Source organism: Parus major, chromosome 4A (assembly GCF_001522545.3).
Source record: "Parus major isolate Abel chromosome 4A, Parus_major1.1, whole genome shotgun sequence".
NCBI classification, from domain to species: domain Eukaryota; kingdom Metazoa; phylum Chordata; class Aves; order Passeriformes; family Paridae; genus Parus; species Parus major.
This window is the reverse complement of record NC_031772.1, coordinates 18,048,645-18,068,035: the sequence shown is the minus strand read 5'-3', so window position 1 is coordinate 18,068,035 and position 19,391 is coordinate 18,048,645. Positions and strand designations below refer to the sequence as shown.

At 55.7% G+C, this 19,391-nt stretch overlaps 1 protein-coding gene across 1 annotated transcript; it reads right to left on the bottom strand.

Annotated features, from left to right (window-relative positions):
- Positions 1-1,265: 1,265 nt before the first annotated feature.
- Positions 1,266-13,452, bottom strand: LOC107204031 (wiskott-Aldrich syndrome protein family member 3-like). The gene is made up of 8 exons (XM_015626801.3): positions 13,278-13,452; positions 11,749-11,883; positions 11,497-11,650; positions 11,138-11,255; positions 10,762-10,937; positions 10,110-10,370; positions 8,597-8,973; positions 1,266-7,876 (listed from the first exon to the last, which is right to left on the bottom strand). The coding sequence occupies exons 1-8, from the start codon at positions 13,408-13,410 to the stop codon at positions 7,719-7,721; spliced, it is 1,512 nt and encodes a 503-aa protein (XP_015482287.1). The 5' UTR covers positions 13,411-13,452; the 3' UTR covers positions 1,266-7,718.
- Positions 13,453-19,391: the final 5,939 nt, after the last annotated feature.

Below are 19,391 nucleotides of genomic sequence, written 5' to 3'. Positions count from 1 at the left end.
TCTGGGCAGCTCCAGGTTTGGGGTCTGGGCAGCTCCAGCTTTGCTCTGCCCGTTCCCAGCACAGCAACACCTCCCACCCCAGGAGGCTCCCTGGCTGTGCCAGAGGGAGCTCCAGGAAAGGCACTTTGTGTCATAAGGAGCTGGCCTGGCCCCGTGGTGCTCCCAGCAGGAATTCTGGATCCAAGCCCTCCGTGTGGCAGGGCACAGCTGAAAGCAGAGGGGAGGAAGGTGCCAGCACAGCTCAGCATCACCCCAAACTCACACCCCGCTTCAGATCCCCCCAAGCAGTCAGGCAGCCCCAAAACCAAGGGAGTCCATTAAGGTGAGGAGCCACCAGCCCCAAAAGGTCCTGAAAACACATTTTGAATAAAAGGTTTTTTTAAAATTGGTGGGGATTTGAGCAGGTTGGGTGGGACTCAGGGCGAGCTGGTCTCATGGAAAGTGTCCCTGACCGTGGCAGGGGCTGGAAACCAGACTGGGATCCAAACAACTCTGGGCTTCCATCATCTGATTTCTTTACCTGATCTGCTCTGACCCAAGACAAAAATCAGCAGAAAGAGCAGCCCTGCTTGTGGAGAACTGGCCAGAACTGCAGACAGAGCCGAAACACCCCAGAGGAAAATGAAATTTGGAGGGGGAGCAGCGCAGGGGGAGCTGATGCTCGTGGCTGTGATTTTTGGAGAGCTGGCAGGGCTCTGCTCCTGCTGCCAGCAGGAAATCACCAGCTCCCCACGGGCATCACAGGATTGTCCCTCACCTCAAGTCCTCTTCCTTTTTAACACAGGACTTCTGTGGTTTTTCCATGGTGAAAAGTGATTTTCCACAGAGTCAGCGATGCCAGCTGAGGCATCAGGATTGCACCAGCACCAGAAAGGGGTGGAAATCGATGGGATTTAAAACCCTTGAGCTGGGGAGAGACCCCCAGGGATAAAAACACCTCCTACAGTGGCAGGAGACCCTCTCCTTTCTGCATTGAGGGGGATGTGATTATTGCTTTTCCTTAAACACAGCTTTCCTGGGATTTTTGGAAGTGGTTCTGGTGGCACCTGCTTCGTTCTGTTGCTGATTGACTGGGAAGTGCTGCTGTGTCTGACCTTCCCTGGAGGTGTGAGGGAAGGAAAGGGAACAGTTTATCCTTCTGGAAATCACGTGTGAATTGTTTGTTTGCTTTTTAGTTTTGTGGGTGGTTTTTTCTTTTTTTTTCTTTTTGTTGTTGTTTGTTTATTTTTAGATTTTCTTTTTTTTTTTTTTAATTTTATTTTTAGATTTCTCAACTGAGCTACCCCAAATCAAAGGGTAAATTTTTAAATTGTCCACCTTAATGGCTTACTCACTACAGTCTGTGGATCATGAATGGTCCAGAGGAGCTGCTGCCTTTTAAATATTGAAATAGAGCAGGAAGAGCCATGAGATCACATCCTTCCCTCTCAGGTGCTTATTAGCACTTTTTAAAAGTGCTTATTAGCACTTTTTATCTTTATTTTATTGGAGGGTCAACACCAAAAGCAAGAGGGAGCAGAAGCAGCTGCCCTGGCTGCTGGGGGATGTAACCCAGCACATCAAGGAGAGGATGAGGGAGAATTAGAAACGTGCCAGGAATGCCCTGTGGGCACCTCCACCACTCCCTGGCTCCACACAAGGTCACCAGCTTCTCTCTGGCTCCTCAAAGCCTCCTCAGAGCCTCAGTGACCTGAATTTCTCCATCCTCACCTCCAGAAAGCTTTGCCTGAGCTCCCTCCTGCCACAGCTCAACCCCACAGTGAGCTGGAGAACAGATTTATTCCCCTCACTGCCCTTTGTGGCTTTGCACAGGGTTTGACCTGAGTGAGGTTTTCCCTGTGCAGGATGATGGGAACCCAAAATGCTGAGCTGGTTTCTTCCTGCCTCGTTTTCTCCTCTCAGAACCCTTCACCTTATACAGAACCCAGAGCTGGAATTACCACTGAGCTGGAAATCCCCCCTGGGTCAGCCCTGTCCCCTGGCATCACCAGAGTGGGAAAAGGCTCCTTTCTCACCCATTTGGGCTCACAACCACCAGCAGGATGCTGTTTAATGCTGTTCCTGGGAAGAGTGAGAGGCTCTGTGGGAAGATCCCTGCTGGGAGATGCCCAGGGGAGGGTGAAGCTTGGCCTCAGGCTCCTGGCAGTCTGTGATTCAGACACCAATTTGGGTGATTTCACATCAACTCTGCCTTCTGGGGAGCTTTTTTCCACTCAGCTCTTGCCTGGGGCTCTCCCTCAGCAGGAGCCCAAGCCTTGGTGACACCAGCAGCACCACGGTGACATCTCCTGGGGACATCCCACCCTGCCTGTGGCCACAGCTCTGAGGGCTTTGGGGACAAACAGCTCCTCCCTGAAGTTCTTAACTGTGGGGTTAGGTTTGTTTTTTGGGTTTTTTCCCCAAAATACAGGCACATTTTTTTCACCCAGAGAAGGTGGAGCTTGGGAGAGCGAGCCTAGAAAACCTGGGGCTTGTCCAAGAAAAATCAGATCCACACACACAAAAACAAACAACCCCTTTGATTCTCAGAAAGACTGAACTACTTCAAAGCCGAGCTTTGGGTTCTCAGTGTCTGCAGGTGTTTTCCAGAGGCTGTCTCATGGGTTGGTGGCAGCCCTGAGGGTCACCAGGTGGCCACAGTGATGCTCCCAGGACCATTCCCACCCCACTTGTGTCATCCCAGAGAGCACAGCTGTGTTGGGGCTGGGGAAGGGCACCCCTGGGGGCACAAGGAGCTGCTCAGGGACAAACCCAGCCTGGCTTGGCTCTCCTGGACTTGGCTCAGGCACTTCAGCGTGGGGGATGGAGGGGCAGGAGAGCCCCGGCGCTGTCACCAGCGGGGGGACGTGGTGGTGCTGCTGCTCAGGGGGCACCTAAGGAAGGGACAACAGTCCCCATTTGAGGGGAAATTTATGGGTGAGTGAGCATTTGAGGCTTCTAAAGTGCAGTGCAGGTTACATGGTCTTTGCTGTAGACTGTAAACTCCTCAGGACAGACTCCTTGCCCTTACTTTTATTTTATTTTATTTCTTTTTTTTTTATCTGTAAAGTGACATTCCAGCTGTGGAAACCTTACCCCTAAATAACTACTACTACAGGAAAACACAGGGATCTCGGTGAAAGGAACAGCCTGGGCTCCCCTTGCCAGCATCCCACGGTGGGGAGTGCTTCCCATGGCTCCATCCACAAGGAATTGGCACGGAATTCCTGCCAGCTGGGGACCTCTGGGATGCACCCTCCGAGATGCCACCTCCAGTGCTACAGCCTGCCTCCCTCCAAGCCAAACTTCCACTTGTCATTAAAGCTGAGGTGTTAATTCGGGCTCAGGGGAGTCTGCAAAGCTTCTGTTGGGGCTGTTGGGGGTCTGGAAAGGGAGAGAGAGGTGGAAAAGTGGCTGGGAGGAAATCTGAGGGCTCTTCTGTGGAAAGAGCTCTCTGAAGAAGCCAAGCTCAGCCCAAAGTTTGTCACAGGAGTAAAACCTTCCCGAGATGAGACAGCTGTAAAAGCAGGAGCTCTCGTGGGGTGGGATGATTGCTCCTCTCTACGTCTCTTCCCCAGGTGGGAAATTAGAAATGAGAACATTCCCAATCCATTCTTCCTTCAGGACACTTTTAGAGCCACCAGCAGCTCCAGCCAGCTGCAGTGGCCACCCTGAGTCAGGGGGACACGGAGAGCAGTGCCAGCAGGGCACTCTGCAGGGCTCCCACCAACCTCCAGAAACCTGAGCAGGACCAGCCTGGCACCCCCTGCAGCACCACTGTGGTCCCTCAAAATTCCCTTCCCACATCCACCTGGCATGTCCAAGAGGTTCCTGATGGTCCTCAAGGACAGCAGCCTTCATTAATATCTCCAAGCAGAACCAGAATGGCTCAAAATTTACTGTTCCACTGACTCCAGTCCATTTGCATGGACACAGGATATTTGATATTTGATATTTCCCCCACCCCCTGTTGACAGCCATATTTATTATTTTTAATCTATGCCCATAAATTGGCAAGTAGAGGGAAGCAGAAGGAAAAAGGAACTCTCAGGAGATCAGTTGGACTCATTAAATGTTTGGCACTCTGTGATTATCCTTTGGCAATGAAATGCCACTGCTATATTTTAGCAGGGAACACGATACCTTAATGTACAGGAGAATCTCCTCAGCCCAATTCTGGTACTCTTGAGAGGGGGGGAAATTCAATCATCTGTGACCTGGATTGCATTTTTTAATGTCTGCCAAGCTAGATAAAATATTTAAATATTCACTTTTATATCAGCCCACATGAGGATTTGAGCATTTCAGGTTGTGTAACACAGCATGGCCTACTTTGGGGAGAACGTCCAGAAATAGGCACAAATGTACAAAATTGTGAGTGTGCAGCATGTGGGGCAGACAGACAGTGTTAATTAGAGTGGCACAATCCCAGCAGCACCAGCCCAGAGCAGACAAGGAATTGGTGCCACTTCTGTTGGATTTCAAAGGTCACCTGAGCAAAAACCAGGTGAATCTGCCTCAAAAAAAGGTGGTCAAGAGTGGCTGAGTCCCTCAGGTGAAGGCACTGAGGATGGGATTGGGGCTCTCAGTGCCACCATGTGGCATTAATGCTCCAGCTTGGAGATCCTGGAGGTCTTTTCCCACTGGAATGACTCCTGGGGTTTGTTTGCCTCGTGGTGCTGTTGGGAGGGGTGGGGAGAGCCATGGTCAGAGCAGAAATGGGTGTCCAAACCCACCCTGAGCTTCCTTCTCCACCAGCTCCCCCAGACACCTCTCTGGGATGAGGGTGGGGGATCCCACTGCTGCTACCAGGACGGCTTTAGGGTTTCCACAGGGGTTGTGGTCCCTGGAAGAGGGGGATGCTGATGTTCCCAGCAGGGCTGGGAGGTTCCTGGAGCTGCTGGCTGGCTTGGAGCTGAGAATGTGAGCTGGGTTTGTGTTGTCAGGGGATTTCCTCCAGCAGAACAGGAGGGCTGAGGATGTGCTGGGATGGCTGGGATGCCCCATGGGGATGCAGTGTGAGAACATAAAGATGTGAGGAGATGGGGGTGAGCCTTTCCTGCCCCCACAGCTGTGCAGATGTGGCCTGAGTGACCTAAATGACCTTTAGGGTCCCTTCCAACCTTCCTATGATCACAATGGCCCCAATCCTGGCATCTGCCAGTCCCAGCACAGGAGCTGTGAGGGGACAGGGCAGTGGGAGGCCCCAGGGACAGCCCTGACCTGCCACACACCCTGCCCCAGTTACCACGGTCCCATGTGACACACACAGAGCAACTGGTGCATGACAAGAAGGGACCTGATCTTTTAGGGCTCCTCTCCAGCTCCCACCAGGACTGGCTCAGCCCTGCAGAACTGGGACAGGGGCAGAGCCATGGGATCAGCCAGTCCTGTGTGTCCCTGAGCCCTTTCCTGGGGCCCGTGGGACTCCTCAGCTCCTCTGGGTCCCCACAGTGGCTCTGCAGCCCCTCGACCCCTGCAACAGATAAGAGCAGCTCCACCAGCTCCTGCTCTTTTCCCTCTCTCACAAAGGGCTGTTGCTCTCCCTAAATTACCCAAATAAAGCAAATTTCCCTTACAGTTTTGTGGTTGTATCTACGTCAATAACACTCCACCAGGAGCATCACCTCAAATACTGCCCTGAATTTTTACACTGCATCCTTCTGAACCTGCTCCAGGCCAAAGCCCAGCTGCCTTCCCAAGGAAAGAAGGTCCTGGGCATTGCAGGGGCTCTCTGTAAAAAGCTCTTGCAGCTGTTTCCCTGCATCTCAGAGCGTCAACCTCAGAACCAAGAGCTCCCAGTGAGCACCAGGAATTTCCTGGCCACCTGTAGAGCACGGTGTCACCCTGCCTCCTCTGCTCACTCCTGCTCCTTGTGTTTTGCAGGTGAGTTATTCCACGTATCCTGTTGCTCTGCTGCTTCTTGCCTTGCCCTCTCCCACATCCCAAACCCATTCTGCACCCCTGCTCAAGCTCACTGGGCACCACAGCCCCCAGCCTGGGTGTGGAGGTGTGCAAGGTGTCACATCCAAGGGACAAGAGACCATTTCTGTGCCACTCGAGAGAAGGGAGAGCTCCTGGGGGTGTTTCCCAGCAGCTGGGCAGAGGATTCACCACATCTGGCCATGAGGGGTTTGTCACTGGGGGCACATGAGCAGAAGTTTGGGACAACACCAGCATCTCCCAGGAAATCAGCAACCTGGTCTAGTGGAAGTGTCCCTGCCCTTGGCAGGGGGTTGGAATGAGGTGGTTTTTAAGGTCCCTTTTATCCCAAACCTTTCTAGGATTCTGTGGAATTTAAGGATCAGCATTTGGCTCTCAGCCATATCCTCCCACCTCTTTTAGAGGTCTGGCTGCTTCTCCATCATCAAAATCCTGCTGAAGTAGCCATCACCCACAGGGCTACTGGGAGAGGCAGGGAACTGGGCACAGAGCTCAGGCTTTCCCCATTCAGGGACTCGTGGAATAGGGGAACACAAGAAGGGGGTCTGGGGACATCACACTGGCCAATCCACAGCTGGTCCCAGCCCATTTTCCACAGGTGGGAAACCTCTCCCATCTCTCTGCAGGTTTCCACACCTGCCTGTGATATTTCCAGTATTTCCCACCCCTTCTGCTCTGCCTTCCTTTGTGCCTCCTCCCTTTGTAGCTCTGTGAAAAGTCTGCCACGGATCACGCTCTGTTTTGGTGGGAAAACAGGTATTTTCAGTGCTGAAATAGGGGCCTGCTCACCCAGCTCCTCCATCCAAATGTGGGGCAGGGGACGGAGCAGGATCAGGAAGGGGAAACCGGTGCCTGGGTCTGAGCTGATCTCAGCTGTACAGGCACAGCTCCTGGGGCTGCAAAGTGCAAGTTGAGAGTTTACCTGAAAGCAGCAGATTGTCTGATTCACTTTTTCCCAGATAACACTGAAATGGTGTCACGCTAAGGCCAAGGAGAGCTGGGCTTGGGGAAGCCCCCTGGACACCTCTACTCCTTTTCTGGAAAAGGCAGGACAAGCCTGGCCGAGGCTGTGTCTCCCTGCCAGCCACACCAGCCTTGCCCTCCTGGAAAACCAGCTCTGAGCATGGATACAGGGAAGGTCACCAAGGTCACCTCGGGCTGCTCACACAACCTGCTCTGGGGGAAGGTGTCCCAGCTCTAGCTGGACTAAATGGGCTTTAAAGGAGCCTTCCAACCCAAAGCATTCCATGATTTTCCAGGGAGGAACCACACAGTGGTGTAACTGTACGAAACGTGGTGTAGGGAGGGAGGTTCCTGCCCACACGCAGCTTTTGGAGCTGCCTGACCCCAAAACCACCACCACCAGCAGCAGAGTGTCCCCAAGGCCACACAGCCAGCCCTGCACTCCCGTGGTGCCACCAGCTGTGCAAACAAGGCTTCTTCTCCAGGAGCTTCTCGTTAGCACAATTAACATTAAGCTGAAAAAAGCACTGCTGCCTCTGGGGCTCCCTTCTCTCGCAAAGCCACTCTCCGGTCTTGCTCCAGGTGTAAACCTGGAGTAATCCTATTAACCTGCCTTCAGAGAATTTTGGAAGTCATTAACTACGAAGGTGCCGCTAATTTCTGGTCTCACTGCCTCCGAGGTGTATCCTACCAGTGCTGCTGCTGCTGCTGCCCGAAGGGTTTTGGACATAGTGTAAAAGCAAAGCTCCTGCCCGAGCGGGGCGACGTGGGGAAGGTGCCTATACACACCTGGAACGGAGCTGGGAGCTCCGAGCCAGCCCAGCCCGGCGCCCTCAGTCCGACCACTCGTTATCGTCCAGCTCGGAGTCGTCATCGGACTCGCTGTACTCCACCGCGATCCGGCGCGACAGGATGGTCGCCACGTCATTGCCCACGGGCTCTTTTTTGGCCTCTTGCTCCCACTGCTCCTGGACTTTCCGGAGTTGGATTCCTGAGGGAAAGGGGGCAAGGCTTTAGGGGGAGTGCAGCCCAAGTTATGAAGCACCCCCCAGTTATGAAGTACTGGCTGAGAGAAGGGGGCTGCTGCCCTGGTGGTTACAAGGTTGTGTGGGATAATAGGATAGGATTGGTAGGATGAGAGGGAATGGCTGTAAACTGAGAGAAAATAGGCTCAGATTGGATGTCAGGAAGGAACAGTTCCCTGGGAGGGTGAGGAGGCCCAGAGAAGATGTGGCTGCCCCTGGATCCCTGGAAGATACCCAAGGCCAGGGTAGACGAGGCTTGGAGCAGCCTTGGGATAGTGGGAAGTGTTCCTGCTCACGGCAGGGCATGGAATGGGGTGAGCTTTATGTTCCCTTCCCACCCAAACCATTCTAGGATTTAATGAATACGTAATGATTACAAAGCTGCATCATAGAATAAAGCTCCTCCTCTGCTAACACTCAGCCTGAAGATATTGAACCTCCCAGAAGGTTAAATCTACCATTTGACCTGGAGATTTACAGGAAAGGGAAACACGAGACACCCTGGAGCACATCAACCACTACAGCCCTGCAGGAAGCCCGAGAGCTGCCAGCAATCCGCGGGGCTTCACTCCACCTCCAACCACGCATCCCCCACCCCTACCCTGCTTTTCCCCACCCCCCCTCAGCCAGCACCGGGCCCACCCTGCCCTCGGTGCCCCCCGAACCGGCTCTGTCCCGGCTCTCACCCCTGCGGATGGCTGCCAGCAGGTCGCTGCGGGCGTCGCTCATGGGCATCAGCGGCACCTGCGGTTTGCGGGGCTCGGCTGCGGGCGGTGATGCGGAGTGCGCCGGGGAGGAGGACACGGCCGGCGGCCCGGGCGGAGGGGGCGGAGGGGCCACCGGGGGTCCCATGGGGCCGCTCTGCGGTGGGGACGCCGAGTAAGGGCCGGGGGGAGCGGGGGGCGGTGAAGGGGCGTAGGAAGGGGCTGCGGCCGAGCCGGGGGCCAGCGCTGGGGGGGCCGAGATGGGGCTGTCGAAGGCGGTCTGTGCCGATGGGATGACGGGCGGCGGCGGCGGAGGAGCGGGCGGCACGAAGTACTCGGCCATGGGCACCGGCTGCGGGCTGCAACGGGGGGCAGAGGGGTCAGTGCCACGACAATCACACACGGAGGGATGGGGCTGAGCTAGAACGGAGCCACAGGGATCATCCAGTCCGTCTCTGGGCCCTGCAGGGCGCCATCCCTGCACCCTGTGCATCCCTGAGAGCTTCATCCAAACGCTCCTGGAGCTTTGGTGCTGTCACACCTGCTCAGTGCCCCACGACCCTCTGAGGGAAGAATCTTTTCCTGATATCCAACCTAAAGCTCCTATGACACAGCTTCAGGCCATTCCCTCAGATCCTGTCACTGGTACCACAAAGAAGAGATCAGCACCTGCCCCTCTGCTTCCCCCAAGAACTTGTGGACTGCAGTGATGTCTCCCCTCCGACTCCTCTCCTCCAGCTGAACACATCAAATGCCCTTAACCACTTCTCACACAGCTTCTCCTCAAAGCCTTTTGCCATCTTCATGGCCTCCTCTGGACACTCTCTAATGTCTTCTCTATATTGTGGTGCCCAGAACTCCCCAAACATTTGAGGTGAGGCTGCCCCAGGGCAGGACAATCTACTGCCTTGCCTGGCTGGTGCTGCTGGGCCTGATGCCCTCAGGCACACCTGGCCCTCCTGGCTGCCAGGGCACTGCTGACTGAAGGATGGCACCCATCACCCATCCCAGCACCCATATCCCATCCCAGCACCCACCCCAGCACCCAGCACCCATCCCAGAACCCATCACCCATCCCAGAATCCATCACCAAACACCCATCAGCTTCCATCACCCATCCCATCACCCATCCCATCAGCCATCCCAGCACCCAACTGGCTCCACTCCAGCTTGGTTTGCTCTGAACCCCAATAAAAGCTCTGTCCCAAGGTCAGAACGGTGGTGGAGGTCTCTGCTGGTGGGGTGGGCTATGGGCCACGCAGTGGTGCAAAGCAGGCAACACCCCAGGGGAAAACCCTCCATCCACCCTGCCCCTTTATCTGGGATGACGTTACCCCAAAAGCACTCCTGATTTGGCCTTGAGTCCCACCAGCACTTTTGGACCACAAGAGCTGCAGAGGAGAGCTCTCCCTGCTCCACCAGCCCAGAAATGGGGGGGACTCACACCCCCACCAAGCCTCCCTTCCCTGGGCCAGCGAGCAGGCTGAAGCTTTACCCGTAATCCTTGACTAGGTGGGGTCTGGGCCCGTTGAGGACGGCCTCGGGGGGCGGCGGTGCGTGGGGCTGCTGCAGGCGGGTCAGGCTGTTCTGCCGGCTGCCCGTGGCCGGCCGGAACACGTGCTCCGGGGGGTTGGTGGCCGCCAGCACCCCCTCCTTGTGCTCCACCGGGGCCAGGTGGGCCGCCGGGGCCAGCAGCTGCGCGGGGTGGTTGGGGCTGGCCGGGTACGAGTGGTCGGCAGCGTCCGACGCGTAGGATCTGCGGCACAGGAAAAGCCGGCTGTTGGACTCCTGAGGGGGCTCCGGAGCGTGTGGGGTTGGGAGGGTTTTGGGGTTGAGACAAGACAAGGCCACGAAAATATCGATGTGCAAGACAGAAGAGAGAGAGCAGAGGGGACGAGGACACAACAGAGCTGAGCCACTCTCTTCCCTGAGCTACAAAACGGAAAGCGCTCCGGTTTTATCCCAGTGCCAAGGCTCCTCCTGAGGTCCAGGATGACACCCTGGGGACACCAGCTGTCCGTGAAGTTACCACATGTCTGTGGCTGAGCACCCCGACCCTGCTGTGGGCAACACGACCCCGCGACGACGGAGAGGAAGAGCAAAGCAAAGGAGAGGCGTGAGCTGAAGGTGTAGGAGGTAGAACCTGCCTATTATCTGGGGACAGTGATCCTTCCGATGACGCCATGTGATAGGGGGATGGTGAGAACCTGTTATCCGGCCGGAACTCTTTATCATACGCCATCATGTTCCACTCCAGGCGCCGGTTGCGGGCTTTCCTCACTTTCTTCACCTCCCGGGTGGAGTCCTCCACCAGCCGCTGCTCCTGCGGGAACACAAAGTCACCGCTCCACCTCCTGCCTGGCTCCTCCAGACCAGGAGTAGTCCCTGGGGAGCTCACCCAGCCCTGGGAGATGCACCCGATGCAGGGGAGGGGAGCACAAAGGATGCAGCAGGAGGTGGCCGTCCCCAGGTCCCGAGCACCCCCAGCTCCAGCCCCCTGGTCCCCCACCTGCCCCCACCCACCTTCTGCCTGCGCTTCTCCTTCCTCTTGTCTTCTGTCGCCTGCAGCATCTTCTCCTTCCATAAGTTGAAGAAGTAGGAGGGGTCTGTGTAGAATTTGAGGCCGTCCTTCTTGTCATCCCTGGGGGTTGGGAAGGGGGGAGAGAGGGTTACCAGCCCCAGGAGAACACCCCCTGCTCCCCTTCCCTGATCATGACCACGAGCTGTTGCCCCACCACAAACACATCCAACACCACCCACAGGGTGTGGACACGCATTCCACACCAACAGCTGGAGAAATCCAGCTGCAAATAGGGGGGGCACACCTGATCCTTCTCATGGGAAGGACCCCTGGGAGCCCCGGGAAGCGCAGTGCCCCGTACCTGTAGGGCGTGAGGATGTTGAGCGGCGGGGGTTTGTCGCAGCGCTGGTACATCTCCATCACCGGGTTGGGGATGGAGTTGCGGGACACGACCTGCTGGTTCTGCACCGTGGAGCTCTTGAAGGCTTTCCTCATGTTGATGTCCTGCAGTGAAACTGGGGGGCACAGGAAGGACGAGGGATGTGAGGGCGGCCTCAGCCTGCCGAGCAATCCCGAGAGCACGTCTGGATCCCACCCCAAAGCAGCCCCTCACCTTCCTCCACGGTGGAGTCCAGCTGCGTCACCTTGATGACCAGCAGGTCCACCCTCTCCTGCAGCGAGTTCATCCGCATGTAGAAGCTGTTGGCTTCGTTGAACAGCTCTCCAAAGATGTCCTCGGCGTGCCTGCCTGGCAGGGGACAACGCAGGGGTCACCACGGCGGGTGGCTCACCCAGCTCAGCCCATCCCCTGTACCACCCCACCTCCCCACGGGCTGCTCTCCCCACGAGCTCAGCCTCATCCTCTCCCAAAGGGGAGCCCAAATGATCACCCCTTTCCAGGGAGAGCAGCGCCCACAGGGACACAGAACATTCCCGGTGCCCCAAAGAGCCCTTGGATCCATCAGGATAGGTCAGCCCAAAAAAGTGACCATCACACAGCCTGGCCTGGGGAAATCCAGCCCAGGTAGAAAGCCAAGAGCAGGGCAGTGAGGACAGTGCCACAGCAGGGCCAATCTGCAGTTTGTTTTATCAGTTCTTTTCCTGCATCTCTCATCTCTCATCCCTACAACAGCTCATTTATTTAGGGTTATTTATTTAGGACTAATTAGCTTTTTATTAGGGTTATTCCTATCATGGAGCTGAGCAAGTTGTCTGGCAGAGCATTGCTGATACCTGTAGGCTACAGCTCCCATCCCATCCCACCCCATCCCACCCCACCCCATCATCCCATCCCATCCCATCCCATCCCATCCCATCCCATCCCATCCCCCCAGATCCTCAGGGTTTCCTCCAATCCCACCTCTCAAACAGTTCCCAAGATCAGGGAACTTTTGAAACTTCCTCAGAGCATTCACCAGCTTGGTCCTATTCCCCTTCCCATTTTCCCCTGAACTAGGAGGCCTGAGCAGACATTGGTGCTGCTCATGGGAGCCACTGCACTTCCAGCAGCTCCCAGAATCCCAGGTTTCTTTTTCTGGGTGTATTTTAGAGCACAATCTACTTCTGGAGGTGTGCTGTGAGTAGCTTTTCTCTCTATTTTCAGTGGATATTCCGCATGAAATAGGTTGCCCCTGTTAAACCTTCACACTGCTGTGTGCAGTGCTCTCATCTGCCCCTTTTCTGAAGATCAGACCCAGGGCAGGAGGACAGCTGAGGATTGAGACCTTTGATAGAGACCTCTTTTCCTCAAAAAGCTCTAACTTGAAAAAGAATAGCTTGGAGTATTTTAAACCTTTGCTTGACCTTCCTATTTCTGGCCAAGTGGAGAAGCAAGAGGCTCCCGAAGGCTTTCTGTCCCCCACTGCACACACCAGCTGTGGGAGGAAAAAGGGTCTCAAAACGCCACCAAGTCCCCATTTTGAGCTTGGCCTTGAGCATCCTCCTATTCTCAACAAGCTGGATAATCCCCAGTGGATCAGGAGCGGCTGCAGCCCACAGGGCTCTCACACAACCCCTGTTTCTGTGTGTTTGGGACTGGTGGGAGTGACTGTGGCATCCCAGTGCCGTCCCAGTGCCGTCCCAGTGCCGTCCCAGTGCCGTCCCAGTGCTGTCCCACCCCAGGGCTGCTGTGCCATGACTTACTGAGGCTGCCCAGCTGTTTGATGATGGCAGCCAGCGTGCTGTTGGTGACACACTCCAGCTCACTCGTCACCCCATCGGGAAGGGCCCCCCGGCACAGGTGCCGGGGCTCGATGTTCCTCTTCACCAGCGGCATGGCGAGCCCTCACGCCTCTCCTGGGAAAAGGACAAAGGGAAAATGGAAACACACAACTTTCACCATTTCCCTGTTCCCCCCACACTCCCCATTTCCTGCCCAGGAGGTTCTGCCTGCCCACGCTGGGGTATGGCAGCTGCAGCAGGGCTTTTCCAAGCAGGGGATGCTCTGGGGGTGCAAACCTTGGGGTGCTGGGGGGCACAGGGGTGCCAGGGTGGAGGTGAGGGCTTTGTCCCTACCTTTGTGCCACCGTGTCCTGTCCCACTCACTTCCCAGAGCTGTGCTCAAATCAAACTCCCCTGTGCTGCAGCCCTTCAGCTGGCCCCGAAAAGCCTCATCCAGCCCAAACAGAAGCAAGGAAGCGCTTGTAATGCCATTATTTCCAGCTCACTGCAGGCTCTCCAGGGTTTGATTTGTGCACACACTACACTGAGACAAGCTGCTGTGGCCAGCTCATCCCAGCTCCCTGCACGGCCCCCACAGCTTCCCTGGGTGTCCCCACAGCTCCTGTGTGTGTCCTACAGCATCTCTGGGTGTCCCCACAGCATCTCTGGGTGTCCCCACAGCTCCTGTGTGTGTCCTACAGCATCTCTGGGTGTCCCCACAGCATCCCTGGGTGTCCCCACAGCTCCTGTGTGTGCCCTACAGCATCTCTGGGTGACCCCACAGCATCCCTGGGTGTCCCCACAGCTCCTGTGTGTGCCCTACAGCATCCCTGGGTGTCCCCACAGCTCCTGTGTGTGTCCTACAGCATCCCTGGGTGTCCCCACAGCTCCTGTGTGTGTCCTACAGCATCCCTGGGTGTCCCCACAGCTCCTGTGTGTGTCCTACAGCATCTCTGGGTGTCCCCACAGCATCTCTGGGTGTCCCCACAGCTCCTGTGTGTGCCCTACAGCATCTCTGGGTGTCCCCACAGCTCCTCTGTGTGCCTCCACTGCATCTTTGGATGCCCCCACAGCATTTCTGGGTGTCCCCACAGCTCCTGTGTGTGCCCTACAGCATCTCTGGGTGACCCCACAGCATTTCTAGGTGTCCCCATAGCTCCTGTGTGCCCCCACTGCATCTTTGGGTGATCCCCAGCATCCCTGGCTGCCTGCACAGCTCCTCTGTGTGTCCCCACTGAATCTTTGAATGCCCCCACTGCATCTTTGGTGACCCCTCAGCATTTTTGGGTGTCCCCTGCTCCACTGTCCCACCCCCGAAGTGGGCATGGTTCATTTCCTACAGGGTTTGAGGAGATGTGGGGAGATAGCCACAGCCAAAACCTCATCCCCACTGAGGGCACCCCCGGGATGCAGGGAAGGATGAAGGATGGGCACCATGGGGTGTGGGGTGCTGGGGACAGGGCACCCCGCTGATGTAAAGGGGGAATGGTGGGAAACAGGCTGGGAAAAGGGGCGAAAAATGAGCATTTCTTATCCAGGGTGGTGTCTCCTGGGGCTGGGACACGGCTCAGCCCAGCTCCCAAAGCAAAGCCAAGCTGATGGCTGGGCTGGTAAGGACCAGAGAGCACCAGCAGCATTCCCAGAGAGCAGAATCCCCCCGAGCACTCCCCGCCCGCCCCAAATTCCAACAGAACTTTGGCAGCGAAGGAAAAGCAGCTCCCATTGATGGCCGAGGTCGGAGCCAGCAATCTGCAGAGCTCACATTTTTTGGCCCCGGCAGCGTCAGACGGAACAGTTTCCCATTGATAGCACCCGGCCAGTGCTCCCAGCAGCAGCAGCAGCCGCTCCTCCGCTGTTTTCAAATGCAAATTCAAGCTCCCTCCTCCATGGAGGAGCCCGAAGCCTTTTCCTGAGGTTTGTGGGGTGGGGTGCAGTGGGAAGGACCCCGCTCCTGGACCCTCCGCAGGCTCTGAGAGACGCTCCGGGCTCAGAGCATCCTCCAGCGCTTCCCACAGCTGATGGATGCGGTGGTGTCCCCGCCTCCCAAAATCCAAGATCTGTGCCGGCTGTTTGTTCCTGTGTGCAGGGGAGGCTCTGGATTGTCTGCTCTGGCCATTCCAACCCCCCTTTTCTGGGCACCCCCGAGCTCTCCAGGCTGGGTAAAGCTTCACCCCGAGCTGGTTTTAGGTGTCACCCCAAAATCTGCTCTCCGAGGCTGAGCCCTGGCACATCGCAGGGCTGCAGGGACTGGAGGGCACAGGGCACAGCCCTTAATGAGCTGCCTGGGGCCAGCAATTAGAAACAGGGAACAAAGAGCCATTCTCAGCATCCTTTGGGGCCACGGCCACGGGCACCCGGGATTTTTTGGCCCTGCACAGGGGGGAATTGGGGCCACCTGAGCCCACAGCTCCCACGGGGATCCTGGGGCAGGATGAAGGAAAGAAAAAGGGATTTTTGGTTTGAAACTTCCCAGCAGGGACAGATTGGAAGAGAGGCAGAAAGCGGGCGAGGGGTGTGACGGCAGCATTTGAGATTGTGCCATGGGAGAGCATTCCTGGAGGAGGAAAATCCCTTTAATCTCACCCCAAAGAGGCTGAACAAGACTCAGAGCTTGCAGCAGAATAAACCAAGGAGGAATTGGGTGCATTTTTATGCCTGTAAAGGCAATTTTGACCAAACCACAGGACAATCTGCTTTCCAACCCCCCACAATTAATGGAGCACAGTGATCAGGACCCCCAGACAGCTCCATCCCCTGACAATGCTCTCTCAACCTGCCACACCAAACCTCTGACTTCTGCCTTGAAATCCCAACTTCTCACCTAAAACCTGTCATCTCTAGGCCTGTCCTGACTCGTGGGAGCTCAGTTCTCCAGGTGGGGATGGGCTAAATGTGACTCCAGAGAGGCCAGCTCCATTTCTATCCTCACTGGCACATCCTGCTCACACCTCCAAGAGGCTGCACACAAATCCTGAGCACTGAAGGGGATGCTGAGCTGTGCCCAGCGCTGCTCCTGCTCTTGCTGGTACTTCAAGACTTCCAGGGGGTGATTTTGGGTGGTAAAATCTTTTCCTCAGACAGTCAGGAAAAGGCTCCCAAGGGCAGGGATGGTCTGGGTGCAGGCTCTAGGATCATTTAGATGGACTAAAACCTGTGGGATTTCGCTGTGTCCTGAGTGGAAGCCAGGAGCCCTCAGTGGGAGGTGGTGTCAGGATGAAGGAGGAGGAAAATGGGAGCCACAAACTCAGCAGGAATTTCTTGGAGGGTGAAGGCAGGAGAAATGGGAGCAGCTGCTTCAGGTTTCAGGCAGACTGTGGGGATTGTCCCACCACACAGCTTTTCCCTGTGACTGGAAAGAGCCAATAGCTTTAAATCTCATACTGGGAAATGCCACAGGTGAGGGGAGACACTCACCCCCTTCCCACCTGCTTCCCAAAGCCAGCGGTGGAGCTTGGAAAGGAATCCCATCCAGCTGAGGTGACCAGGCAGGGGAGGACATGAGGCAGAAATGAGCTGTTTATTGTGCCCTAAGATGCTGATTTTCCCCAGGGACCAAACTGCCAGCAGCATCCCAAACCCAGAGGTGCTGGCAGCGCTGGAGCAGCCCCTGCTTGCCCAGAGCAGGGATTCTGGGCAAAAAGGGCAGCCTCAATCCCTGCAGACCAGGCTGGGGGTGTGATCTGCAGCTGCTGACCCCTCCAGCTGGCTCCTTCCAGATCTTATCCCTCACCTCAGCAGCCACCAGCATCTGGCAGTTGAGATCCTTGGGGTCCATGGGGGCAGAAAAGCAGCTCTGGTTTTGTGAGAGGGTCCAAACAAAGGAGTTTTGTGTCCAGCCATTGCTCCTTACATCCTTTGCAACAGCTTTTCATCCCTTCCCTGTCCCCAGACCCGCTCTCTCCCACTGGGCTGTGATTTACAACCCTGTGGGAAGATCCAAAATGCCCTGGAGGAGCAGGTGTGCTCTGGGGTGGTGAGCACAGATTTCTCAGGTGCTGGTTAATCCCTGTGACACATTTTTTGGGGTGGTCAGTGCCCAACACCCGCAGCCCTGCTTGGTGTCACACGAGGGAGAAATGTCCTAGGGCTGGGGTTAGTGTCCATCACCAGCTGCAAGTCGAGGCACCTCCAATATTTCTGATGGAATTGGGTGGTGCATGGAGCAGCAGGAATGAGGGAAAGCTCCTTCACTCTGTGTCAGCCCAGCCAGGAAAAACCCTGAGCTTGGATCTGGGGACAATGTGGGTGTGTGGTGAAGCAAACGCCTCCAGACTGGGAGTTAAGGTCAGCCCTGCACTAAGCTCAGCTCTAGGCTAAGCTTTGGGGCTCTCTCTTTGCTCAGCCCTTGCAATCGAAGCTCTTTCCCAATTTGGGCTTCCCAGGGTCCTTCTGAGCCCTGAGGAGCAGACACTGCCAGGAACTGGAGGCTTTTGCAAGGCTGCAAATCTTTGGTTGGGTGCCAGGAGCCAAAGCAGTGAAAAAAACAAGAGATAATGTTAAAAAATCTATTAATCTTGAACAAAAAAAGTCTGTAAGTGAATACTAAACAAACAAGAAGTGCCAAATCTCGTGGTGGCTGCTCAGGACCCCGTTTTGGTGCAGAACCCTTGGAATGGAGAGGTGAGGAAGGTCAGGAGGGAGGCACAAAGCAGTCCTGAAACAGCGAAAGGAGCAGCAGAACCCCTGAATCTGAAGTCAGGGAAAGCACAAGAGGCAGAGCTGACTCTCAGTGGGGCTTGTAGGTGCCTGAAGGAGCTCGTCCTGTGGAGTTTGGCAGGATGGATGTGGTGCAGAAGAGGGCTGGGGAGGATCTGGGGGTGTGTGATGCTTCTGAGCAGACAGAAATAGGTGGTGGGTGTGAAAGCTGCAGGTTCTCGAGGTGGCAATTTGTGGAGCTCTGCCACAGCATGGGACGGTCCAAAGAGCAACAGGACAAAGCAGCAGAGGACAGAGAGGCCACCAGCAGCCACCTCATGGCTCAGGTGACCCTAAACTGCTTTCCCACCAGCGTGGGCCACGGGGAGAGCAGAGCCTGGAGCCTACAGGGACCGAAGTTTTGTTGTCTCAGGAGAAATTCAGCCAGGGAAAACCATGCAGGCAGCTCTTTGTGGTGCAGGGAAAAACCTGCCTGGGAGAGCTGGGCCAGATCTGCTGATTTACTTCCCACAAAATGGAGCGTGAGCTGCACCGCAAGGACTCCTTGCTCTCATTTACAAAATGCATCTGCCACCACTTCTTCATCTGCTGCCAGCCCAAAGGGCTGAGAACACCCCCAGCATGACAAATGTCACTGCTCCCTGGGAAGGTGATTGCTGCTCCAGAGCTGCTGTCCAAAGGTTCATTAAATATATTAAAACTGCCGGGTCCCAAGTGTTCCCCTCGCTCAGAATAAAGGAGAGGGCAGGGCTTCAGTGAGAGTAAATTCTCAGGTAAATCATTTCATTTGTGTCATTCTATTTGGGTGTGATTTTATTTATAAATGTTATCATTTTATTTGGGTGGCACTGAGGGCTGGTGGGCATGGGAGAAGCAATGCCACTGGCTGCCCCTTCCTTGAGACCTCTGCATCCCAAAGGATGCTTTAAAAAGCTTTACAAACACTCTGGGGCCATGGAAAGCATCCCAGCCCCACTGAGAGGCAGCATCAGGTGGAAAAATGCCACAGGGGCTGGAAGTCCCAGGGTGTGGGATGGTGGTTTTGGCACCCAGGATATCAAGATCCCCAGGATATCATCAGGATCCCCAAGATATCAGCCCAGGATATCATCAGGATCCCCAGGATATCAGGATCCCCAGGATATCAGGATCCCAGGATATCCGGATCCCCAGGATACCATCAGGATTCCCAGGATATCCTCAGGATCCCCAGGATATCATCAGGATTCCCAGGATACCATCAGGATCCCCAGGATATCAGCATCCCCAGGATATCAGGATCCCCAGGATATCATCAGGATCCCCAGGATATCAGGATCCCCAGGATATCCCCAGGATATCATCAGGATCCCCAGGATATCATCAGGATCCCCAGGATATCATCAGGATCCCCAGGATATCAGGATCCCCAGGATATCCCCAGGATATCCCCAGGATATC